At 40.2% G+C, this 27552-nt stretch overlaps 1 protein-coding gene across 8 annotated transcripts in view; it reads right to left on the bottom strand.

Moving 5' to 3' along the window:
* GKAP1 (G kinase anchoring protein 1) overlaps nucleotides 1-17959 on the bottom strand; it is an 82118-nt gene extending 64159 nt beyond the window's left edge. For 2 of the 8 annotated variants that reach the window (XM_057305566.1, XM_057305561.1), the window contains exons 1-4: nucleotides 17747-17955; nucleotides 17166-17299; nucleotides 5859-6111; nucleotides 4371-4514 (exon numbers count right to left, since the gene is read on the bottom strand). In XM_057305566.1, the coding sequence (XP_057161549.1) occupies nucleotides 4371-4514; nucleotides 5859-6068 (354 nt within the window). In that variant the 5' untranslated portion in view covers nucleotides 6069-6111; nucleotides 17166-17299; nucleotides 17747-17955. Of the gene's footprint in view, nucleotides 1-4370; nucleotides 4515-5858; nucleotides 6112-7941; nucleotides 8116-10695; nucleotides 11015-17165; nucleotides 17300-17405; nucleotides 17669-17746 lie in introns of those variants that run through there. The other 6 variants (XM_057305564.1, XM_057305563.1, XM_057305565.1 and 3 more) reach the window with 6 other exon arrangements.
* Nucleotides 17960-27552: the final 9593 nt, after the last annotated feature.

Raw genomic sequence — 27552 nt, forward strand, 5'->3', positions numbered from 1 at the left:
ATATATCACATAAAATTCACTCATTTCAAGTATGAAGCAAATACCTCCTTTTGATGCATACAACTCTGCAAAGAAATAGGAAATATAAGACTATCTTTCCACTCGGAAGTATGCTGGGACAGATCCGTGCCTATCAAATGGAAAATGAGATACAACACTAATAGTGCATTACAGATTATCTCTACAATTTCTAGCAGCTTTCATAGCATACTTCAGCAAAACACACAGTATCCTGAATAGCCTGAACCTATCCTTTCAGGTATCAATATGTCACAACCTTTAATGTTAAGGAAAAGATAAGAATTAAGATCAAAATGTGGTCCAGGCAGTTTGTCCCTATTGGTCTTTAATGAGTAAATTCAACTATTTATATTTATTAAACAAAATGTCTATTATTCTTTTTTATACCTTATTTCAAAGGCTTCCTTGCATCTTCCTTGACTTTGTAACTTTTGCTTATATGGACCAGGTTTAATTTTTTTTTCTTCAACTGATTTAAAACTCATAGAATGAAAAGTTATGTGAATAAATTGTTCTCTTTAAATTAATAAAAGTCACACTTGGAACTATGTATCTTTTTATCAATATGAAAAATTTTTAAATACCTACTGGCTCCTCCAACCTATTTCCTTCCTAATTTTTGTATTCAAAAACAGAGATTTCAGTTTAGACAAATTCTTCATGTGAGTCAGTTTCTCTTTAATAAGGATTTACAGGGGGCGCCTGAGTGGCTCAGTGGCTGTTAAGCGTCTGCCTTCGGCTCAGGGCGTAATCCCAGGGTCCTGGGATCGAGCCCCCGCATCGGGCTCCCTGCTCTGCTGGGAGCCTGCTTCTTCCTCTCCCACTCCCCCTGCTTGTGTTCCCTCTCTTGCTGGCTATCTCGCTCCTCTGTCAAATAAATAAATAAAATCTTTAAAAAAAAGTAAGCATTTACAATCACTACTTAGAGTTAATTCTGCACTAAACTAGCTTCAGTGCTTGCCACTGGTACTTCCCAATTGTTGTGCTCTTTATTTAGATTTGCCTTTTAATTGGCAGGAGCATATCGCAGAAAAGTTTGCAGAAAGGCTAATGGCAGTATGCCTCCTTAGCCCTTGCATGTCTGGAAATGTATTTCCTTAGCCTTCACAAAAAAGGCACCTTGGCTAGATATGAAACTCTTGGTCCTAGCATTCCAATTCTGGCATTTAAAGTAGCCAGTCTGGTTTTTCATCCTGTTTTCTCCCATGTGTGTGTGTGTATGTATATATATATATATATATATATAGTACTATTTCTTTGTCTCTCATTCTTAAAATTACAAACTTTTAAAAAGTTTTCCCAAAGAAGTCTTTAAAAAAGGCTTAAGTTCTTTCAAACTCAGATTCGAGTACTTCACTTAGCTTAGGAAAATTTCTATCAATATTATCTTTAACGATTGCCTGTATTCTGCTTGTTGTAGGGACACTAATTATGCTTCTGTTGGATTTCGGTTCTGTGTTCCAATCTATCATGTTGATTTTATTGGCAAAAGATATCTCAAATTTTCCTTTATACAACTGACTCAATTTTCTTCAGTGTATAGTCTATTCTTTAGTCTAATGAAATTTTTAATTCTGCTATGATTTTATTTCCCCAAGTTTTATTTTACCCACTTCCCTCCCTTTTCAGTTTCTCTCGGCCACTTTTTCATCTCAGTCTACCACCTCACCTTATTATATAACGTTACTAATCTTGACTTTTACAAAATGTTCTAGCCCCTGGGTTTTCATTAAGGCAAAAGAACAGGTGCTGTCTACAATCAACTTCTGCTTCCTGTAATAAATCTTTTTCAAAGTATGCTTTCACTCTGGACACTAAGTACAATGTTCTTTTCCTTTCGTGGGGCCCAAAGTGCTCCAGTTGACATGAGATCAACTAAGACCCAGTGTTTGCTCACACGGAGATGTGGTGGCTGCCTCTTCACTGTCCACCTAGTTGCTGTGTGATGCAGCTCTCAGATTTTATGCTGAGGCTTAGCTGATGTAAACTTACATTATCGCCTTGGTGATTTAGGAGTAGGAAAGTTTGTCTTAGCAAAATTTCTCTTTTGTGTTTGAAATAAGTAGCCACATAACAGACAAGCTTTCTAAAGCTATCTTTTTGTCTCAGCTCCCTCGATACTGGAATTTCTCATCATGTTGTTCCTTTACTGTGTCAGGGAGGACACCCACCATACTATGTGCTTTCTGCCTAGTTTAGTCACTGCCTGGTTCTACTTTTAAAATCTGTTATGCCGCACAATAAAATAAATTCCAAATGGTTTACCGTGTATCTGTTTCAAGGCCTGCCCTTATCTATTCTTCACTTATCAATATCGTCATCCGGGATCTACTCTATTTCCCATGACCTTGATTATTTTCCTGCAAGTCAGAATTCCCAAATATGGTACCAGGTTTTCCTAAGTGACCCAACAATAGTATATCCAGCAGAAGTTCTTCGAAGTTCCTGAGCCTGGGATAACATTCTTGTACGGGGTCAGGGCCAAGTCAACTATTTCCTTTTCATAATTACCTGGTCATTTTGGCAGCAATCAGTGGGGGCAGGAAGAAGGGCAATCAAGTATCTGTGCTCGAGTTCCCACATTACACGAAATTTATTTTGGTGCAAATTTGAGTAGTTTTCCTTCATTAATTTTCCAGTGCCCTTTGGGCCACTGGGAGAAATTCTCTCTGGTGAAGACACTGGTCAATTCTATTACTGTCTAAACAAGTACATCATTACATTTATACTTGTAAACCAGAAGAATCTGTCATAATGAATGCTGCAGAAGGAAAAAAGAAATAATCAAATAAAAACTAGAGGGTTTAACACAAGATGATTTATCCAGTATACCACTGCCTGGAAATAACTGTTAAGTGGCATTTGTGCACAGCTCTTGTGTAGTAATGGACACTTGTGATGATGGGCCTAAGGCATTACAAAATCCTAACAAAAATGTTATAACTAATATAGTTTATGTGTTCAGATTGCAGTTTAGTATACTCTAATTCTTTCAAAACTGGTAACCGAAGCATGATAGGTATAGCCCTCTACGAAGCCAAACATCTACTAGAACAATACCTCTTCCCAACAGATCAACTGACAGTTTAACGAGTAAGCAAAAAAATTACTATTCATTTCCCATACATACAGCATCTCCTAGAGTACATTCCAGGCTTAGTATGTTATTTTCCTGAAGGGCACACACACCAAAAGAAACTGATTGGTCTTAAAAATTATCTATTTGATTTCATTATTAATGATATTTATTTAATAGAGGCATAATGTATCATGTAAATAGGTTAAAGAAACTAACAAATGCCATAAACTATTTTACACCAAATTTGAAAAAGAGGGGTTCCTGGGTAGCTCAGTTGGTTAAGCGTCTGCCTTCGGCTCAGGTCATGATTCTAGGGACCTGGGATCGAGCCCTGCCTCAGGCTCCCTGCTCAGCAGGGAGCCTGCTTCTCCCCCTCCTTCTGCCCCTCTCCCCTGCCCATGCTCTCTCTCTCTCAAATAAATAAATAAAATCTAAAAAAAACAAGTTGAAAAGGAAACCTCTCCCTTCAAAGTCTTTCTTTTTGAAGCAAAAGTGTGACTGAGTATTTTTAAGAGACCTTGGGGGGCGCCTGGGTGGCACAGCGGTTAAGCGTCTGCCTTCAGCTCAGGGCGTGATCCCGGCATTACGGGATCGAGCCCCACATCAGGCTCTTCCGCTATGAGCCTGCTTCTTCCTCTCCCACTCCCCCTGCTTGTGTTCCCTCCCTCGCTGGCTGTCTCTCTCTGTCGAATAAATAAATAAAATCTTAAAAAAAAAAAAAGAGACCTTGGACCCTACAAATACTGATTTTTTTAGTTGAAATGATTTAATCCTGTTATTCTACCTTCCTGATCTTTCCCTCATTTGTAAAAAGGCAGATGAATTGAAAACTCACAAAATAACTGCTTTGAATTGCCAAAGTTAACAAAACAATAAGTATATCAATCTTTTCCTAGTGGATGAAAAATAGAACCTCTTATTAAAAGCACAAAGACATGTGAATTAATCCAATACAAAATGCTCCTCCGAATAGTGGTGTCACAGACTCAAATGCACTGCCATTTAAAAAAATGCATAAATTCTGGGGCGCCTGGGTGGCACAGCGGTTAAGCGTCTGCCTTCGGCTCAGGGCATGATCCCGGCGTTATGGGATCGAGCCCCACATCAGGCTCCTCTGCTGGGAGCCTGCTTCTTCCTCTCCCACTCCCCCTGCTTGTGTTCCCTCTCTCGCTGGCTGTCTCTATCTCTGTCGAATAAATAAAAATCTTTAAAAAAAATGCATAAATTCACCAAAATACAAAGCAAAATAATTTGATTTACTTAGCTGTACCTGCTCATCTCTTTGCCTCCACTCTTGCCAATTTTCTTCTCGTGAATCCTTCTGCACGGGGTTTGGTAATGAAAGCTCATGCTGAGCATTACAAATGGCATGGGAGGATTTCTGGGGAATTTTCTTAAAAGCAAGATTCCTGAGCTATGAAACAAACAAACAAAAAGCATATTAAATTCAGTCTACCAATCCTGGAATACTAATGATTTTTTGGTAGGTTAAAAAAAATCAATAATATTTGTATACTTCTAAATACGATTCCTTTCATTATGCTAACTCTCAGAATCACTGTTTTTCTTAATCTTTGTAAAATGTTAATTTCATCAATATTTAGATAATGTCGGTGAGTTTCTAACAATTTAATAAGTGAAAATGGATTGTATTTTATTATACCATCATTTTAATGATTCTGATTTACTTAAGTGAAAAAGTTTACAGGAGCAGAAAACAGGATAACAAGTGTGCTTTTGACTATGTTCTACACTTGAAACTATATGACATTGTATGACTTGTGGTAAGCATAGCATAATGGATAAACTTGTCGAATCGCTATATTGTACACCTGAAATTAACATAGCATTGTGTGTCAACTACCCTCAAATAAAAGGAAAAAAATTTTAATGGGGGTAATGATAATATAATTTACCATACCAATTACCTTTACACGGTTGTTGTGAGGAAGAAATGAGTCCATAGAGGCAGAGTACTTAAAAAGTGCCTTTCTTATAATTAACATAATGAGTTTAAAATATATATATGATATTATATGTCAACTATACTTAGTTTTCAAAAAAGCACAATAATGGGATTCAAAAAGATTAAAGTTTAATGGCCTACAAATTTAAAAGCTTAAATAACAGGGAGAAAAGGTAGCTTATACAACTATAGCAACTACTTTGCTAGTCCTTAAAAATATAGGGCCTAGTCCACAAAATAACATGATGAGCTAAAACTGGACTGGCCAAACCACTCCCAACAACAGTATCACCACCATCACCACCACCACCTCTACCACCACCACCACCACCATCATCATCATCTGAGATACAGTAGTTGAAACAAAAGAGAAAAAGAGTGAGAGGTTATTATGGATTGAATTGTAATCCCCCAAAAGATATGTCGTAGGCCTGAAACCCTCAGGTGTCTGTGAATGTGACCTTATTTGGAAAATAAGATCTCACAGATGTAATCAAGATATCTTGTGACACGATTACACTGAATGACAGTGGGCCGTAATCCCATACAACTGTTGTCCCTATAAGAAGAGGTGAAGATAGAGATACACAAAGAATGCCAAGTAACAGCAGAGGCAAAGACTGAAGTGACACAGCCACGAGCCAAGGAATGCCGAGGACTGACAGCCACGAGGGGCTAAGAAGAGCCTGGGAAGTATTCCATACAGCCTCAGAAAGCCTGGCCCTTGCAGACTCCTTGGTTTGGACTTCTGCTTATAGTGGGAGAGCAGACACAAATAGTTATAATTGTTACCTCATTTGCTTCACTCTGTTGCTGTTCCTTCTTTTTTCTTCTTTTTTCTCTCTTTTTCTCATTCGTAGTTGATTTGCTTGCTTGAGACTTCCCAGTATTTCGACCTTTGCCTTTTCCAGGCTCGGAATCAGAACCACTGCCACTATCTACTTGCAACAGGGCAAAACGAGAAGCGGTAGTGGGAACAGAACTAAGTACTGCTGAGGCCATTGTAAAGATTTCTATTTTAAAATACTTCTATCAAGAATAATTCCTGTGGGGAGGGAGAAGAGGGGGCAGATAAGTAAACATAATCAGTAAAATCTGTCTAGAACAATCTTACACACACACTTCTCCTGACACTGGATTCAGTCATATTTGGATTCATACCCACAGTCCCACTGGCAATAACATTCTTTTTTAACTAGAGTAAACAATATAAAATTATATAATACAAAATAGAAAAAAGTAGATTGAGATTTCACAGACAGCTATTGTAAGACTATCACCAGTAAAATGTATTCATTTTCCCATATACGGTTTTCAAAAATTCATGATTTTCTTCTTTTAAATACACTGCTGTAATACATACATATTTACAGAGAACATCCTAAATCAATACAGAGCAGTAGGAATATCTTTGACTGCACGCAGAGACCCTTAGTCCAACTCCATGTTAATCTTCAACCTTCAAGACAGGAAAAAAGGAGTAGAAAAAGAGGAACCCTCTTATCATACACAAAATACTGCCTGAAGTTTGATTCTGGATTCTGCTAATAAGTCACAGAACTGACAGCAGAAGAGAGAATTTAAATTTCCTCAAGCAAAGGAAACTTTTCAAAATCACCTTCCACATTATCTTCTGCTTCACTAGTTTCAGTGTACCCTGAGAGACCTTTTAGACTTAAGGTATTAAAGGTCCTACAGTAATATCTAACCCAAATCGTTAATCATTTAGTTTTACAGAGGAGGCAACTGGCCCTTGGACTGGGGAAGTGACTTGCCTAAGGTCATTCTGCAAGTTAATGGCAGATTCACGACCTGAACCTAGGTTTGCTGAACCTTGCTCTCCAAGTTCAAAGTAAGAAGCCCTGTAACTACTAGAAGACTCGGTACTCTTTCCACTCAAAAAAAAACAGGTTGTAAAACTCAGAAATTTGTTCATTTTTATTTTGAAAGGTATCAAATACACAACTGAATAAAAAATGTTTGTAAATAAATGAACACTCCAAGTACCCAGCACTAAGATTAAAAGAATTTTAACCCACCCTGTGCCTCTCCCCAACAGCATCCCAACTCCCCCTGGCCAGAGATAACTACTATCCTGATTTTTGTGTTAATCATTTGCTTTTCTTTATATTTTAACAAATCTATCTTAAGCCACGGTGCTTCTATCCAAACTAGCTAATGTCACTTCCAAAATATCCCCGTTGACACAGATTCCCCCCATTCAGTGTGATGTGGGACTATGCAAAAGTACAAATACTAGAAGTGAGGATCATTGAGGTCCATTTTATGAAGCTAACCACACACTACAGTTTTTAGGAGGGAACAAAAATGAAAAGCAATTTTCCATCTTAACCTAAAACTCCAAAAATTATTTGGAAATCTTTGCATTTTTTGTTAAAAAAAAAAAAAAGAAAACCAAAATAAAAGCTAATATATGAAGATGCCATCTAGTAGTTATTAAATAAAAGTACTTTTATTATAAATACCATGTTAAGACCTATTGCTCCTATGCTCAAAAATATGCAAATCAAGATAAAATACCATGACATATAGAAATGACATCATACTGATAAATTATGACATATTTTTAGGCTTAAATCTTTGCTGCAAGCATGAGAATTAAGGCTTTGTAAGTTACTACAAGGGAGAAGATGTCACAAAGTGAAAAAGAAGTTCAAGACTCAAAAACATTATGGAAAGTATTAATTCTACTTCAACCTCAACATGCCATGTTAAAAATCCTTTAAGTTTTAGTTGCTTTGAGTACTTAAGGTACAATGATCCTACACAGTTGTTCGACAACTATTATTACATTTAATTTTAACTGTTGGGCCTATAAATTGCATGCGTTAGCCATTCACAAATATTCACTGACCCTCCCTGAAGGAGAATTATGCACCACTCTCCTACTGGAGGCATGACCACGTGACTTATTTGGCCAGTGAAATATAAGCTTCAAAAAGCTTTAAAAGCCAGAACACGGTTCCTGCTTCTGTGATTGTTGAAGCATATGCTGAGATGGAGTGTCCATCGGTCAGGTCTGATGGGTCTGAAATTACAATGAATAAAGTCTCTTATTAATGTAATGGATACATAGCTTGAGCAAGAAAGCAACTTTGCTGCTTTAATCTGAGATTTTCCAGTAGTTGTTACAGTATAACCTAGCCTTATCATGACTGATATCTGACACAAATTTCTTTTCCAGACCAGAACTGATAACCAAAACCGTGAATGTCACATTTAGACTGTTCTACTTGAGTTAAATATTCACAAATGTCCAACGCATTTCCACAAAGTTCATAGAAATTTTCTTTCTGTGGCACAGGGCAAAGCTTCCTTACCAATGTATCCTCAAATAAAGTTTCCCTTAGTGCTTAGGGCACCTAAGAAAACTCTGGAGAATTCAGAGATGCTGGGCGGGCCACCACCAGATGCACGCAGCCTCATCGGGTGCCTCCAGAGGGCAGGCTTGCACATGCTGCCCTGCGGTTGTCAACTGTGAAGAGGGGCGTACTTAAGCCCCTGGAAATCTCCTTCATCAGACCGGTGGAGAATGCACTACTGCCTATCAGGGTAGGTCGGCCCAGGGAACCGTTGGGGAGTTTGTGCTCTAGGTGCCCCAAATGCAGCACATGCAGTACAGGGAGCAGCAACTGCTGTCGGGAGTGGGAAAGCACTAAGTCTCCTAGTGAGCAAGGTTCCAAGTAATGATGTGACCTGAAAGCTCTCCATTCACAAGTAGCACATACCTCCTCCCACTTGCCAGTGGTATGCCTTTTTAAGGGAATAAAGTTTAGCTGCCAGGTGACTGCTCAAACAATGCATACGTTTTCTGAAAATAAGAGCTTTGTCATTTTAAACGCTTGAAATTAGAAAGTCCAATTGAACTTTAACTCCTTTCATTTTTATCACAAGAAATTCTTTACTACAAAAAAAATAAATTCTTTACTACATTTTCTCTGAGAAAAGCTTTGAAATTCTTTAAAAATAATTTCAATTGTTATAAATTATTATTATTATTATTATTATTATTATTATTATTATTCATTTATTTGACAGAGAAAGAGACAGCCAGTGAGAAAGGGAACACAAGCAGGGGGAGTGGGAGAGGAAGAAGTAGGCTCCCAGTAGAGGAGCCTGATGCGGGGCTCGATCCCAGAACGCCAGGATCACGTCCTGAGCTGAAGGCAGATGCTTAACGACTGCACCCCCCAGGCGCCCCCCAATTGTTATAAATTATTAGTTTTTAAAAATGGTTTTTATTAGCTACTCATCCGTACAAAATTTCGATGGGAACTCAATTTGAAGAAAGCATCATCTAAAAGTCTGGATCAGGAATTGTATGTTCTTATTTCATGGACAAACCTGTTATTTAAAAACTTATGTTCATGGAAACAAGCACAATTTTCTTAGAAACCCCGAAAAGATTTTGAAATTTTATACAAACTCAGCATTTAATATCTTTCCTAATACTTTACATTTTGTTCTACTTATCCTAATCATATACTATAAAGAAAATGTAACACATTTTTTCCACCCTGCTCTATACAGACGCTGAGGATCTCTTCCCGGTTTGGGGGCAACGAGATGCTCTGGTCTTTCATGTTTGTAATGCAGAAGTCAAATGGCAGGAAAGCACTAGCCTACGATGCCGACCTGGAACAAGAATGCCTAGTCAAACCTGGTCAACCTGCTGCTTGCTGAGAGCTCCTGAGCAATCCACCTGATCTCTCAGTTTCCTCATCTGTGAAATAGGGACAAGAGTGCATAGTTCACTGGGTAGTTGTAAAGATTAAATAACATATGTGATGTGCTTAGAAGAGTTGCCAGCACAACAGAAGCACTCAGACATAGACATCTGCTGGGGTTCTTACTATGATTTCTAACTGAAGTATGTCTTGAAGTCCGATGACGCCCAGGAGAACTGACACAAGCTATTTAAAAATTTGGCTACGCGTGTCTGACTCCATTGCAAAAAGTGGTCTGCGACTTAAATCAACATCTAGCCCTTCTCAAAGTTAAGACTTTAATCTATGAAATGAAAAACGTGGGGCGCCTGGGTGGCACAGCGGTTGAGCTTCTGCCTTCGGCTCAGGGCGTGATCCCAGCGTTATGGGATCGAGCCCCACATCAGGCTCCTCCACTATGATCCTGCTTCTTCCTCTCCCACTCCCCCTGCTTGTGTTCCCTCTCTCGCTGGTTGTCTCTATCTCTGTCAAATAAATAAATAAAATCTTTAAAAAAAAAAAAAAGAAAGAAAAAGAAAAATGTTTTTAGGCCCTGAGAAGTCGGGGTCGAGCAGTCAGCCACTGAAGAGAGTCAAGCACCTGAAGATTATACGTAACAAATTGCAGAGGGAAACACCCATCTACCTGAAACCCAAGAATCACAGAGGGACTATGTTTTAAACAGTGGGCACACAGCACACAGACAAACAACTCCTGAATGAATGAAAAGAAATAATAAAAGACAGAATGATAGTGAGAAGCAAGCATTAGAATAACGGTAACTGAGAAACAGTGGAAAACAAAACACATTTTTCTGAGGAGGCAGCTACCTGTGATACACCTCAGCAACCCGTGTGTTAAAATACTTGAAAGAGGGTAGACGGAAAGAGGGAGATGCTCACCTATAATGATCCTTTATTTGGTCTGGGGCCGGGGTATAAAACAGAACAGAATAGTGGCCGCCCCCTGTACGATACATAGCAGCTGAGGGGGTAAGGAAATGCGACAACTGGAAAAGCTTCATCATCTGCACTCCATGCCGTACTTTAAGGGGGGGGTGCCTGGGCGACTCAGTGGGTTAAGTATCCGACTCTTGGTTTTGGCTTAGGTCATGATCTCATGGGTCCTGGGATGGCTCCGTGCTCAGGGTGGACTCTGCTTGAAAGATTCTCTCCTTCCGCCCCTCGCCCCCACTACCATGCGTGCACGCGCTAGTGTGCTCTAAAATAAATAAATAAAAATCTTTTAAAAAAGGTAATAGCTAACACATCATCTACCTTAACAGCCAAGAAAGACATCTATGCAGCATGCCAAAAGGCACACTAACCAGTACTTCAGAAGTGGAGGGGGGTGGGAAATATAAATTTTAACTGAAAGAATGAAATAAAAATATAATAATAATCCCAAATTTGTAAATATGTATATTGCTTCCATACTTATCAGAAAGAAGGAAATGCACAGGGCTATGCATTATGCTTATTTCCTTTTCTATAGTTTTCACTCTTTCCCCAAATATTCTATAATGACCATATTTCTTCTATAAGAAAAAAAATTCAAATGGAAAGGGGAAATGACTACCTATACCTAAATTCAAAAGGGTAAATATAATGTACTCAATGCAATATTGATATTTCTGCCCTATGCCAAAACTTAGATAGGGCGGCTACGGATCAAACTGACATAGAGATGCTCTGGTCCTTCCTGTTAGTGATGCAGAGACGAAGGACAGAGAACAACCGTCAAAGACTGCTTGGTGCGTGCTTTTAAGAGAATATTACCTTCATTAACAAATTTTTCAGAATTTGCAAAAAGATAGTTACATTATACAATCCAGGGATTTATTTGAAACTTTTTTTTTTTTTGTAAACCTCAGAGAGAAAAGGGGATAAATGGGCAGATCATGAAAATATCAGGCTTTTTTATTTTTAAAGACACTATTTCAGGGAATGGGTTACGGTTAATATTCCTTCAGAATACTATTCCTTTGGTCTTGTGTCCTAAACTTTTGCATCTCCACTTACAGTTATAAAGGATGAGTAGGTTCAAATAGAGTTCTTCTCCTTCTCCTTACTATTTTCCTTTTCTTTCTGTCTCACATGGTCTTTAAAATACAAATACTCAAATGTTCAAATATTTATATACTCTTAAGTGATATGGACGTACTCAAGATACACAATGCAAAAACTACATAGTAGACATCTTGTAAGCTACCAGCATTGGTCTATGAACGTGGTGGCTAGTGCTATAAGTTAAACAGGCATTTACATATTACTAAGATACTACACAAATCAGGTTTTTAGTCCAGAATTATAATTACTTTGTATGTTTCCCTTTGAGTCTCCTTTTAAAAATAAGTTAAAGGCAAAGTGCCTGGCTGGCTTAGCTGGTGAAGCATGTGACTCTTGATCTCGGGGTTGTAGGTTTGAGCCCCATGTTGGGTGTGGAGATTGCTTAAAAATAAAATCTTTAAAAAAACTTAAAGGCTATCAGAAAAAGAAATTAAGAAAACAATTCCATTTACAATTGCATCAAAAAGAATACCTAGGAATAAATTCAACCAAGCAGCTGAAAGAGCTGTACACTGAAAACTATCAACACACTGATAAAAGAAATTGAGGAAGACACAAATAAGTGGAAAGATATTTTGCACTCATGGGCTGGAAAAATTAATATTGTTAAAATGTCCATACTACCCAAGACAATCTACAGATTCAATGCAATCACTCTACAAAATTACAATGACATTTTTTAGAGAACTAGAACAAATAACTCTAAATTTTGTACAGAACCACAAAAGACACTGAATAGCCAAAGCATCTTGAGAAAGAACAAAGCTGGAGATATCATGCTTCTATTTCAAACTATATTACAAAGCCATAGTAATCAAAACAGTATGGTACTGGCATAAAAACAGACACATAAACCAATAGAACAGAACAGAGCCCAGAAAACCCACCCAAACATGGTTAATTAATTTACGACAAAGGAGAAAAAAATATACAATGGGAAAAGGACATTCTCTTCAATAAATGGTGCTGGGAAAACTGGACAGCCATATGCGAAACAATGAAAATGGACCACCATGTTATAGCATACACAAAAATTAACTCAAAATGGATTAAACACTTAAATGTGAGACCAGAAGCCATAATATCCTATAGGAAATCATAGACTGGGATGCCTGGGTGGCTCAGTCGGTTAAGCGTCTGCCTTTGGCTCAGGTCGTGATCCCGGAGTCCTGGGATTGAGTCCTGCATCAGGCTCCTTGCTCAGCAGGGAGCCTGGTTCTCCCTCTGCCTGCTGCTCTGCCCTGCTTGTGCGCTTTCTCTCTCTGACAAATGAATGAAAATCTGACAAAATGAAAATTTTATTTACTTATTTGTCAGAGAGAGAACACAGCCATTCAGACTTCCCAATAAATAAAATCTTAAAAAAAAAAAAAAAAAAGAAAGAAAAGAAAACATAGGCAGTAAGCTACTTGACATTACTCTTGGTGATATTTTTGGATCTGACTCCAAAGGCAGTGGCAACAAAAGCAAAAATAAACAAATGGGACTGATTTTAAATGGGAAATTAAAAAGATTATGCCCAGCAAAGAAAACCATCATCAAAATAAAAAGACAGCCTACTGAATGGAAGAAGATATTTGCACATATTTGCTAGGGAGCTACTATCCAAATACATAAAAAAACTCCTACAACTCAGCGACCAAAAAAATCCAATTAAGAAACAGGCACAGGATCTGAATGACACTTTTCCCAAGAACACATACAGATGGCCAACAGGCATATGAAAAAAATGTTCAGCACCACTGATCATCAGGTAAATGAAAATCAAAACCATAATGAGATGTCATCTCACACCTGTCGGAATGCCCATTATCAAAAAAGACAAGAAATAACAAGTGTTGGAGAGGTTGTGGAGAAAAGGGAACACTTTCGTACTGTTGGTGGGACACTATGAAAAAACAGTATGGAGATTCCTCAAAAAATTAAAAACGGAACTACTATATGATCCAGCAATTCCACTAGTAGGTATTTATCCAAAGAAAACAAAAACACTAATTTGAAAAGATATATGCATCTTTATGTTCACTGAAGCATTGTTCATAATAGCCAAGATAAAGAAACAATCTAAGTGTCCACTGATGTTTGAATGGATAAAGAAAATGTGGTATATATACACATTAGAATACTACTTGGCCACATAAAAGGAAATCTTGCCATTTGTGACAACCTGGATGGACCCTGAGGGAATTATGCTAAATGAAATAATTCACACAGATAAAGATTTCACCATATATGTGAAATCTAAAAAGCAAAAGAACAAAGAGAACTCACAGATAATAGAACAGACTGGTGGTTATCAGAAGGGAAGATAGGTGAAAAGGGTAAAAGTGGTCAATTGTATGGTGACGGATAGAAGAGAGAGTAGATAACTAGATTTCGTATGACGATCACTTTGTAGTACATGTAAATATAAAATTATTACACTATGCTGTACACCTCAAATTAATGTGTTATATACCAATTTCACTTCAATAACAAAATAAAAATAACTTATAAGTTAATTTAAGTAGTTGAAGAAGACAAAGGAAAATTCCCAAGATAATTTTAAAACAACTGTTTTAGGGGCACCTGGGTGGCTCAGTTGGTTAAGTGTCCAACTCTTGGTTGCAGCTAAGGTCATGATCTCAGGGTCATGGGATCAAGCCCTATGTCGGGCTCCACATTCAGTGGGGAGTCTCCTGGAAATTCTCTCTCCCCCCTTCGGCTCCCCCCAACTCATGTTTTCTCTCTCTCTCTCTAAAAAAATTTTAAAAATGTAAAAACAACTGTTTCAGGTCAAAATGCACAAGAAATACAAAGATGTTCACAAATGTAAATATGCAGGAAGCCCATAACATAGACGTACAATATTCTGTAATTTAATGACCACCATTAGAAAAAAACAATTAATTCCTCTATACTTGAGATCACTATCAAATCACTATCCAATTATAGTGAAGTCTCCATTTTAATATATACTAAATACTCAAAAAATCCAAGTATTTGACTTACCAAATATTATAGCATATGTTGGGGCTTCCTATAGCAACTGTCCTTCCTTACATGTTGTACTATAACAAAATAAACTACTTGAAAGTTCCTGAACACACATTTAGTTTTACTTGTTCATATCTATTTTCTGTTGCCATTGCCTAAAATGCCCTCCCTCTCTTCCACATAAAACTTCTATTCACTCTTCAAAATCCTGCTCAGGGGTTAGCATCTCTACAAAGCTTTCTCTGACCTGCCCCTCAACTTAATCATTCTCTTCTCTGTAATATATCTGTACTTTTATATTTATTATTAGATTTAATTTCATTAAAATTATGTTTATTCTTGTGCTTAGCCACCTACAATCATGATTTCAACATTCTGAAAGTCAATCCCCAACAAAACCACAGGACTGAGCACACAAAAGATAAATTTATTGAGTTTTAAAAACATATTTATATTCCCCAAGTACACAGCTATCTACACATTGAAATATGTGTTTTATTTTATTTTATTTTAAAGATTTTATTTATTTATTTGACAGAGAGAGAGACAGCCAGCGAGAGAGGGAACACAAGCAGGGGGAGTGGGAGAGGAAGAAGCAGGCTCCCAGCAGAGGAGCCTGATGTGGGGCTGGATCCCAGAACGCCGGGATCACGCCCTGAGCCGAAGGCAGACGCTTAACGACTGAGCCACCCAGGCACCCCTGAAATACATGTTTTAAAGTAGAATGCCCAGCAAAAGAAAATGCAAAGTGCACTATAGATAATCCTCAATTCCCATAATGCAAAGGTAAATTAAGAATGATTATTAGCAGTTCAAATTTCTTTCATTAGAAGTGCCATTCTACTAAGTGATTATCACAACTAATTTTGTTTAGGAAACATATTTGTTTAAGAAACATAACTGGTTTTAAAGTGTTGATTAAAAAAATTAGGATACATCAGGTACTTAAGTAAACTCTAAAAATGAATGGCCTAAATGGTAAACAGCAGGATTTTTAAATGGCTGGTACTCTTGGACTCTTCCACCAAGATTCTGAGGACCACTGCCACTATGACCTCATCCCACCAGACTATGACCTCTCTAAGGTCAAGAAAAATGGTAGCAGTACCCATACCTCAGTTAAGAACAACCAGATATAATCCTTTAATAAAATGATAGTCATCTTCCATTAACACCATCAACCAGTTTAGCTTAATCAAACAAGAAATTAATGTGATGTAGATATAATAAGTGTGGCCTCCCTGAAATGAAACTTAAGATTCAAAAAGACAGATTGAGCATAAAATGAAGTGGCACTGAGTATCAGTTATTCAGTACCTGGTGAAATTTTAACAAATATATTATTTCATGTTCTGTGTTCCTCAGATAACACAACTAACAGTATCTTTCACTTTGGCTTTTTATAAAGTTCACAACCAACACTTGCCAAGTGCACACCAAAACCATGCTCCCAACACACTTCCTGAAAACAAACCACATAAATTTAATGGGTATGTCCTGAATTCCATTTTTTCTTCATAGTTAAGTACTGCTTCCCTAATTCAATCTGTACCTAATTTCTGGGGGCTGAGATATCTAAGCAAAAAGTACAAGCAGGTACTGAGTGAGGACCTAAAGGATTCTCCCACGGATAAAACACGTGTATTTTCATTTGCCCCCGTGTTCTCTTGGTCAACTTCCAGTTTCTTGCTCTTAGTCCACAGAGTGAAACCACTAGATTGCTATCTTAGAGATAAGTTCGTTGTAACCATTTATGACAATTAAGAATATCTCCCATTAATGAGGATTTGACTAATACCAAGTATAGTTACAAACCTGTTGAGAAACAAGATCTAAATTTCCATAGATTAAGTATTTTTAATTTTTCAATTTCCCATGAAGTTTCTCTAATACTCTCATAGCTGCAAGTCAAATTTATCAAGCTGATGAGTCAGGTTACAATCACAAGCACAGTTACTACATAAAGAAATAGATAATACTGAACGATGTAGAAAAAAATTTCACTGGCTTTTCAGTAAAAGAAAGGTGAGCTTTCATTAGTTACTCCGGTGAAAGCCGTTGCACCCACTCAACCGTAAAATCTGACTAAGGTAAGAATGAACAATCTAAAAGAAGCTGGAGAGAAAAGACAATTTCATAAGGCATTTTTGTCATTACTGCTCCGTATCTACTAAGCCCCCTAAATGCTAGAAATCTGACAAAAATCCTGAAAGACTGCTGTTCCAAAGAAAAACGGCAAGAAAGAAAAATTCAAAACCCTTCTCATTTACTTTCAAAGCTAGCGGGGAGGACGAGGAGCACTTTATTCAAAAAGTAATCCACTATACCTCATTCATGAATGAAAGCCAAATTTCACCCATAGGCTGTCAACCGATGCTCCAAAACTTATTCGCACAAAGTATACTGAGAAAGAAATAGGGCTGGGCGAGACCTAACTCGGGCAGAGAAGCGGCTTCCAAACCTGAAAGGGAGAAAACAGCGAGTCAGATCGTGGCTCCAGAAATTTCCGAGCGCCCGGCTCCCGGCGAGGGAGCGCGATGCCCGCGGCGGGGAGGGGGCGGCGGCACCTGTCACTCGGCGGCCCCGCCACCACCGTAGCCCCCGGGGCCCGGGCCCCTTGGAGTCTCGGGAGGCTCAGCCACGGCCCGGGCGCCGGGGCCTGGGGAAGCGCGGGTCCCTCTCCTCCGACCCGAGCCCTGCGCCGAGCGGCGGGGCCGCGGCCCTTCCCGAGGAGCGGCCCTCCCGCGCCCTCTGCCCAGCGGCTCCGGCCAACGGAGCCCGTCGCCTCAGGCCGAGTCCCCAACCGCCGAGCCCGAGGCGCACGGAGCGGCGCGGCCGAGGCGCCACCACCGCCTCAGGGGCGCCGGAGCGGCCCCCCGCGAGGCGGGCCCGCCCTCCGCGTACTCACCGGGCCTCCCCGGCCGCCGGCTCGGCCCTCCTCTCCCTCCTCCCCCCGCCGCCGCCGCTCCCGCGGCTCCCGGGGCGGCCGCACTGGGCGTTGGGACTAGGCTGGGTCAAGGGGCGGGGGCGGGCTCGCGCCAGGCAGGGGTCGCGCGGCGGCCCCACGAGCGGGCGCGCCGGGCACTAACGGGCCCCGCGAGCGGGCGCCAGGCTGGGCGGGCTGGGCGGCCCGCGGCAGGGAGCGCGGCTGCAGGCTGCGGTGAGGGGCGGGGAGAGCGCGGCTGCGAGCCGAGGGCGGGAGGGAAGTCCCAGCGGAGGGGGCGGCGTGAGAGCCGCGGGGCGGAGCGGGGGCGGAGTCAGGCGCGCCCGCCGCCGCGCGCGGGGGTTTGTTTATTTTCTCGGTTGGTTGCGGCGCTGGCGCGTGGGTAGAGGTTCGCCGGTGACGTGAGCGCCCCGAGTTGGGGGAGAGGACCAGAACCACCTGCTGGAGAAGGGGAGCTACGGGGGCCGGGCAGGGTCCAAACGGCTCGCGTAGGCGGCGGCGCCGCGGTCCTCGGGGTGACCGGGAAGAGAAGGGCTTTCCCTGGGCGTGTGGAAGGAGGGAGGCCTCCCAAGAGAATAGGGCTCCGGGCCATTGCCCGCAGTTCGGGGGCCTCACCTGCGTCGCGGAGAGCAGTCTGCGGGTCGTGGAGTGGAGGAGGGCCGTGGGACCTCGTGGCCCGGGTTCGACCTCCTATTAGTGAAGTAGCGATAGTCCTGCAAATCAAGATTTCGATAGTAAGACTGCATCAGCTCTCCGTAAGGAAAATAACCGGCGTTGCTCGGTTCTCTGTAGTTACACGGTACTTCGGCGTTATCTCCCTTGGCGCTCCTTCACGTAGTAGGATTCTCATTTTACAAGCCAAGTAACTCACCCAAAGCCTCACAGCTAATAAATGTCAACGCCGGAACCCAGCGGAACTCCCTTCAGATTTTGTACTGCTTACCATTGATCACAGTATCTCCCTATATCACTTTGATTTAACTAACAGTAGACAGGTGAGCTCCCATAGGTAACGTCGCCAGGGTTACGGACAGTAAAGATGTTATCCTTACCTTCAGAGAGTAAGGACGAAAATAAAGATAAAACGGTTCTAATAAAAGACAAACCATGATAGGTGCCATATGAAAAACACAAAGAGTACTGAAGATCAAAACACTGCTCACCTCTGTCTGGGGGATCAGGAAAGAAAGGCAGCATGGAGGAGAAGGCATTTGGAATTGACCTTGAAGGAGATGGGGATGGTTTTACAGCAAGAAGGGGTAGCATGAGAACATTTATGAAGATCAATCAATGAAAGTCATGGTCAGGAAAAAGTAAATGGTTAAATTCCAGGGCACGTCGAGAAGTGGCAGGGGAATGGGGCCCTATGCCAAGAGGGAGAATTTGTATTTAACACAGTACTTTGAGTTTCCGTGGTTTAAAAGTTTGAGGAAAGAAAGGCCTCTCTCCAAATGGATACAGAAATCAGAGGTGGGAAAGCCTCCGTATAGACCTGCAATAGGCCAGGTGAAAGGTAATGACAAGTCTAAACTAAAGGTAGGGCAGGAAGATGATGTGGAAGCAGAATCTACAAAATTTGGCAATTAATTGGTTTCACAGGAAGAGGGGATACCATGAGAACGTATATGAAGGTGGAAGAGAAAAATCAAAGATAGTGGAGCTTCTGCGTGTGTAGGTAATTATAGAAGAGACAGAAGTAGAAACTGCTTTTTGAGAGATCCGTTTAGATTTGGACCCTAAGAATTTGAAAGATTGTTGAGACAGCCAGAAAGAGGTGGTTCTAAGAAGTTGGAAATACAAACTTTGAAATATAGGAAAGATGGTTGAACTAGAAAATAGATTGGGGGGCGCCTGGGTAGCGCAGTCGTTAAGCGTCTGCCTTCGGCTCAGGGCGTGATCCCGGCATTGTGGGATCGAGCTCCACGTCAGGCTCCTCCACTGAGAGCCTGCTTCTTCCTCTCCCACTCCCCCTGCTTGTGTTCCCTCTCTCGCTGGCTGTCTCTGTCTCTGTCAAATAAATAAATAAAATCTTTAAAAAAAAAAAAAAGAAAGAAAGAAAATAGATTGGTAAGTTAGCAGCCTAGTGGTGATCTCACTGTGAGAGAAGAGGAAAACAAAGGGCAGAATCTTGGAGAACATCTTCTTTAGAACTTTGCCACTCAAAAGTGTGGCCAATGGCCCAGCAGCATTGCCATCACCTGGGGGTTAGAAAGGTAGAATTTCAGCTCCTCACCCTCAAACATGCTAAATCACACCCTCAATTTAACAAGAACCCTTAGTGATTTGTATCACATCAGAGTTTCCCAAACTAGATAAGAGAAGCCAAACAAATAAAGAACGGATCTAATCTAGATGAGAGATACCAGCAAAGAAAGAGGGAGGAGGAAGTGAGAGAACCAGGGTAATACAAAATCACAGAAGCAAGGTAATGGAGTTTCACAAAAGCAGGGACAGGAAGGAGTGTTTATCGACACTAATATCAGAAAAGTTAAAGAGCACAAAAAAAGTGTGTTTGAATTTTGTGATTGGATGGTATGATCATATGACCATGTTGTTCTAATTGAAAGCTTGGAAACTACTCCTTTGTGATGGGGACAGCCTAGAAATATAATCCCCCCACCTCCCACTCCCCACGTATATGGGACATATGGAAGTAGGCTTGTGGATTTGATAGAAATTCTTTTCTAGTTGCTTCTATTTTCTCAGAGAACTAAGAAGCAAGATCATTTTGGCAGGCTGCTAATTGTCCATCACAATCTCTTCTCCCCTTCTTCCTGGGCACACAGACTATGTTTCTCAGCTTTTCTTCCAGTTAGTATGACCAAGTATTAAGTTATTGCTAGTGGAATGTGAGCAGAAATGATGTCTGCCATGGCCAGGCCAGTGTGTCTCCATGTATTTTTCCTTTCTGCCAGCTGGATTATGCTGATGACTACAAGCCCCTGGGCTTGACTATAAGCCACAAGAAAGAAGGTGCCCTGATGGAGAGCGGCCCGCTGACCCGGAACACCCACCATCAATTATTATGTGAGCAAGATCTAAATTTCTCTATTAGGTTGGAGCTTTAACCTTTTGGGGTCCATTTAGCTTTACTCTAGCTAATGTAGTCAATAACTGATGGGGGGAGCTTGGGGAGGGAGGAGGGAGGAGAGGTGAAAAAGCAGTCTGACTGTAGGAGAGAGATTGACTCAGAAGCATAGTAGGGTTTTCAGGCACTAGTAAGGGCCTGCCTGGGTGAGTGGTCATGAACTTACAGTCAGACCAGTCAATATGGTTGTGCATTTTCTGCTAGCCATATTCTGTTGTTTATGTGCAAACACTGATTAGGCGGTTTGGGATTAACCAGGACTGAGATTTGGCCAGGCAAGTAGGATGGGGAATGACAGGCAAAGTGGCTGAGGGTAAAAGCAAAGGAGACTCCATAATTTCAGAGGAGGTAAGAGGTAGGGCCGTGGGAGGGGTGGGGAACAGTACCAAAATGGTAGGACAGATATAGATTGGTGTTTCTGATCAGGTTGAAGAAGAGTGGAGTTTTGGTACTCCAAAGATAAGAGATGAGTTGGAGAGTAGGAGGCTTGAAATTAAAATGAGAGGTGGGACTGTAGTTGTCAGTAACGTCAAGGTGTAGGGAATGATCATGAGAGTGGGTTGTTGAGATAGCTGGGGTTATAAGATCATTTGAAGAGAACTGGTCAAGGAATTGAGTGTGTTTGAAATATATTTTATATACATATATATACATATACACACACACACACACACACACATATATATATATATGTATTCATCTCACAAAGAGTTACCAAAGGACTGTTAGTAATGCTGGAGTAGCAAGTAGCCTTGGAGAGAGTGACAATGAGCCTGGTACTAAAATCTTCAAAGAATGAGGGGTTGAATTCTCTGAATTAGGGTGTTCAGGGCGAACACTGCTTCAGTGTGTTAAACTCTTGCAGAGATCATGTTTCATTTAAACAGGCGCTTTTAAATTCTGTGTTACTAATGTGGGATTTGTAATTGCTTCTCTTTGACCTCTCAGATTACAGATGGTAACTGCTTTCTTTAAGAGGAAATGCCCATCTGTCTGTATTATAAAACAAACACATGCCAGGCTTCCCAGTTTAAATGACTATGCTTTAAAATTTGTCATAAACTGCTCTGTTCTACCTCCAACATGTATCCTCAAATAGATACATCGAATGTAATGCTAGCTATGCTACGTCAAATAATGGGCTGTATAGGTTCAAAATCTACGTGAAAACCTTAGGTATAACTTAAGTCAACAATAATAGGGATTGGGGCGCCTGGGTGGCACAGCGGTTAAGCGTCTGCCTTCGGCTCAGGGCGTGATCCCGGCGTTATGGGATCGAGCCCCACATCAGGCTCTTCTGCTATGAGCCTGCTTCTTCCTCTCCCACTCACCCTGCTTGTGTTCCCTCTCTCGCTGGCTGTCTCTGTCTCTGTCAAATAAATAAATAAAATCTTTAAAAAAAACAAAACAAAACAAAAAACAATAATAGGGATTGATTAGAAACCTGACAAACTGAAAATGAAGAGGTTGCTTGTAACTTAGAAGATGATGTACCACGTGATACACGTAGGGACTCTGGAGTCAGATTGCTGGGGGTTGAATCATAACACCCATCTAAGGGGTTATTGTGAGGCTAAGATATGTAATATATACAATATAGATAAGCATTTAAAAGACTGCTTAGCAATATAAGCACTCAATAAAAGTTCTAGTTATTCTATTATTGTACTATAATTCTTATGGAATGGCCTATAACAATATTTTGGACTTTTCTACTTAGAAGATACGTTCATTACATCTATACATGTTACGACCTATGAGTAAGGAGACTTCTGGTTAAATGTGGTACATCAAACACGGCTTTTTCTCCATTTACTCCAGATACGTCATTAAAATGACGCTGAACCAGGGGCGCCTGGCTGCCTCCTTCAGTAGAACATGCAGCTCTTGATCTCGGGGTTGTAAGTTTGAGCCCCACATTGGATATAGAGATTACTTAAAAACAAAATCTTTACATGGAACTTTACATCAAAAACTAGGGGTGTACTGTATGGTGACTAACATAATAAAAAAATATTATTAAACTAAAAAAAAGAAAGAAAAATAAAATAAAATCTTTAAAAAATAAAAGAATTAAAATGAGGGGTGCCTGGGTGGCTCAGTCAGTTGAGCATCTGACTCTTGATCTCGTCTCAGGTCTTGATCTTACGGTGTGAGTTCAAGCCCTGTGTTGGGCTCCATGGCCAACATACCCAGCGTGGAGCCCACTTAAAAAAATTATAATAATAAAATGAAATGAAATAATAGTGAAGCCATAAAAAAAGTATAAACCCATAACATGAAGCAAAGAGGAAAAGATCCCTGCTGAAGAAGGAGGTCAACAAATCTTAGGAACATGGAAAGCAGATGGATGAGTGATAAGTGACTTACCAAAACCGAGAAAATTAATACTTAAGCCTTTGGGAGGGGGTAGAGCCAGCCAGAGTGGACCCATTCACATCACAGACTCTGATGTTGGAAGGCTCTGAAAAGAGAGCTGCCATAACTCTGAAAGCAAAGGTGAAATGGAGCTGAAAACCAGAATTCATTATGAAAGTTGTATAAAGAATGGTGGGATCCTTCCTTCCCCCAAATCCCTACCCCATTCCATGCTGCCTTACCTCAGTAGAAGATAGGATGTTTACTTTCTGAGGAGGTTGAGTCAGAGCTCCTCTGGACCCCAGGCAGAGCTGAGGACGGGGTGACTCACTCCACAGAAAAGCAGAATTAAATGAAGTTGTGCATAATGAATCACAAGACCTATCCTGCCCGCTTTATTCCCACATTCAGGTTCTAGGTATTTGAAGAAACCTCACAGGAAATACCCTCAAATGAAGTAATAGAAGATAAAAAGAGAGAGAAGGAGAGCGAGGGAGGTGGGAGGAAGGAGGAAAGTAGGAAAGAAAGAGGGAAGGAAGGAAGGAAGGAAGGAAGGAAGGAAGGAAGGAAAAAAGAAGAAATAAAGGAAATAGAGCTAATGCAGGGAACAGAAAAAGATGTCAAAATGAAAAAAAAATCTCAAAAATTCTCAGAAATTCTTTTTTTTTTTAAAAAGATTTTATTTATTTATTCGACAGAGATAGAGACAGCCAGCGAGAGAGGGAACACAAGTAGGGGGAGTGGAAGAGGAAGAAGCAGGCTCATAGCGGAGGAGCCTGATGTGGGGCTCGATCCCATAACGCCAGGATCACGCCCTGAGCCGAAGGCAGACGCCCAACGACTGTGCCACCCAGGCGCCCCTCAAAAATTCTCAGAAATTCTAACTCACATATGCTCATGTGGCTACTAGAGGGAGGTACCTCACCAAGATCAGGCTGTAAACCAAGACACAGAAACACATAGGACCTGATAAAACTGGAGCTCCGACAAAAGGAGAAAACAGACAATTCCTGAGATGAAGGTGAAGAGAAGGTCCAGGTTGTTGCAGCCTGGAGAGCAACCAGTCCACTTCATCATGGGAGGATGGAACGCTCCAGAAGGGATGTCCCCACGAAAACACAAAAACAAAAACACGAAGTGATCAATTACCTAATGTGTTCTAACCTTATGAACAAAATCTCAAAGCTCTGATGGAGGTGAAATGGTGACAAGTATGGAGGACAGTGAGCAACCCCAGAAAGAGGGGATTATAACCTCCAGGGGAAACAAAAGATTTGTAGTGGACTATGTGATGGTTCAAGAATATTTGATGTTACCTCTCTGGAGGAGAATTATACTTCCCTGCCCCGTCGTGAATTGCAATGGCCAGTGAAACAGGGGCACAAGTGAATATGTCCCTTCCAGCCAGAAGCTTCGGGAGCCACCTCTCTGCCCCTGCCACAAGACAAGCACCGTCAGAGGCTGCCTCTGGCCATCTAAGTCCTGAGTGAAGACACCATGGCACAGAACTCAACTGACCTGCTATCAGATAGGCCGCGTAAATAAGTCAACCTTTATTGTCGTAGGCCACTGAGGTTTTGGTGGTAGTTTGTTAACGTGGCATAATTAACCACCCCTCACACAACACGGAGCAATGTGGACAACATATAACAGGCATTAAAATATATTCGATAAATACTCAACAATGTGATAGAAACATATTGGGCAATTAGTAAATGGCACAAAGTGTCTAAAACTGAAACACTAAGATGTGGCAGTAGAAATAAGATCTTTAGAAATGTGGAATTAAGTAGCAGAAAACTTTTTTTAGGAAGCAGGCATCAGAGTGATGACAGATGGAGCAGGGACTTCTGTTTATCGTTATGAGCCTTGTAATCATTTGACTTTTAAACCATATACATTGTCATTTTGGAAAAAAAATTTAAATTACATTTATTTTTTAAAAATGAATGGTAAGTAAAAGGAGGGGAAAGTTGTATTATTGTTTTTGATTCAGCCAGTTTAATAGACTGACCGTTAATCCTCGCACAGTAATACTAAGATTGTAAGTAGAACCTAATTCTTGATTAGTACTTTAAAAATACCTTTTTCAAGAATATTGAATAAATTGAAGCACCAAAACTAAACTTTTTCATTGTACATTTACACTGTCCACCGCAAAATAGAAATGTGAATGCTGCTTTACTAGTATTTTGACTCAGCTACCTCCTTCCCTCGCCCTTACTGTGGTGTTATTTATAGTGTACTATTTATATGAAGTCAAATGTCACTAACTTGAATTTGAAAAATGACCTACATGTATATGGAATTATCTTGTGAAAAACTATTTTATACTTTCAAAAATGATTATTTTTAAAAATGCCCTCTTACACTAGACCAAAAAATTATTTTTCCTCGGATGCCATGCAGTGATTAAAACTGATGTTATGTATAGTTACAGATACGTATATAGAGATATATATTCTACATATACATATATGAGGTTCAGATGTATATCCTGCATATACATATATGTAGTTCAGATATATATCTATTATTTACCTATAAATATTTGTAAACAGTTAGTTCTACTTAATGATGGGTTTTTAACTCTTTTCTGATATTTTGTACACCATTTGTCTATGTCTAAAGGATCTGGAGCAGAAGAAGTAGACTAGTCCAATTGCCATATAAATTGGACAGAAAAAAATACAGCAGGCTCTCCATAGCCTTTGGACTCTTAAGTGTGGCCCCTTTCTGATATGAGCTCTCTTCCTATCCTCATTCCCAGCCATCCCCTATACCTAGCACTAATTCATTCAACAAATACTTATTTGGGGTCCCCAATGTACTGGCATGCAGTTCCCTGAATATATGATGTTGTCTCCCACTTTTTAGCCTTTGCAAAGAAGTTTCCTGATCTAAAATGCAATTCCTGGGGCGCCTGGGTGGCTCAGTTGGTTAAGCGTCTGCCTTCAGCTCAGGTCATGATTCTGGAGTCCTGGGATCAAGCCCCGCATCGAACTCCCTGTGGCAAGGAGTCTGCTTCTCCCTCTCCCTCTGCTCCTTCCCCTGCTCATGCTCTCTCTCTCTCTCTCACACACACACATACACACACTCTCTCTCTCTGTCAAATAAATAAATAAAATCTTTTTAAAAAGTAGTAATAAATAAATAATAAAAAATAAAATAAAGTGCTATTCCTCCCATTCCTGTACCTTCTAAAAGCCAATCTGTCCATTAAGACACAAGGGGCATCTTCTTGGGGAAGCTCTCCTTTAACCCTAAAAGTTAAAAACCCTTCCTCCATACTTCCAAATATACTGCCCTCTATATTTTTACAAGAGCCATTATATTCTCCTTTATATTGTGAGCCCCATTAAAGCAAGAACCTGGCCTGTTTTACTCACTGGTATGTCACTACAGTGCCAGATCACTGTATACATTCAAATGGGCAAAATGTTATTGTCTGTCTTTCCTCAAGAGACCATATGCTCCTTGACGGATGTGTCTGTGATTTATTCACCTTTGTTTCCTTTAGCATTTAACACTTGGCATAAGACCTAGCACACAGAAATTTGTTGAATAAATTACCTCTCTCTGCATTATCATTAATCTTTAAAATACATGCATTGAGGGGGTGACTCAGTTAAGCGTCTGCCTCTGGCTCAGGTCATGATCTTGGGGTCCTGGGATCAAGCTCCTCATTGGGCTCCGTGCTTGGCGGGGAGCCTGCTTCTACCTCTCTCTCTCTCTCCCCACCTCTGCTTGTGTGCGCTCTCTTTCTCTCTCAAATAAATAAAATCTTAAAAAAAAATATATATATATATATATATATATATATATATATATATATATATATATATATATATATATATAAAAGTATGCACTGAGGAATATATAGAAAGTATCCTCATGATACAGAGAGACCAGGTGCTGAGGATTATTCCTTTTGTGTTTTACTTTAATAGGGAAAGTACATGTGAAAACCCAAGACTGGAGACCACAAATACCAAATTACCCAGCTGTGCTCTATGATCTTACCACCTGTAACCCACATAAGAAAAATAGAAATAATTTTTAAAGGAATAATCTTAAAATAACCAGCTAAAAGTTTATTGACAACAGCAACAACAAGTTGGAATTTCTGCTTATTTAGTCAGCTTGTATGGGTAAACATTACCTACATTCCTTGATTCATGGTATGGTATATTTCTAACCCAATTTGCTATCAGTCAAAACCAAATTATTATCAATATACAAAAATCAGTTGTATTTCTATCCACTGGCAATGAACAATCTGAAAATGAAATTAAGAAACAAGTCTACATATGAAAGCATCAAA

Source organism: Ursus arctos, unplaced genomic scaffold, assembly GCF_023065955.2.
Source record: "Ursus arctos isolate Adak ecotype North America unplaced genomic scaffold, UrsArc2.0 scaffold_33, whole genome shotgun sequence".
Lineage (NCBI taxonomy): Eukaryota > Metazoa > Chordata > Mammalia > Carnivora > Ursidae > Ursus > Ursus arctos.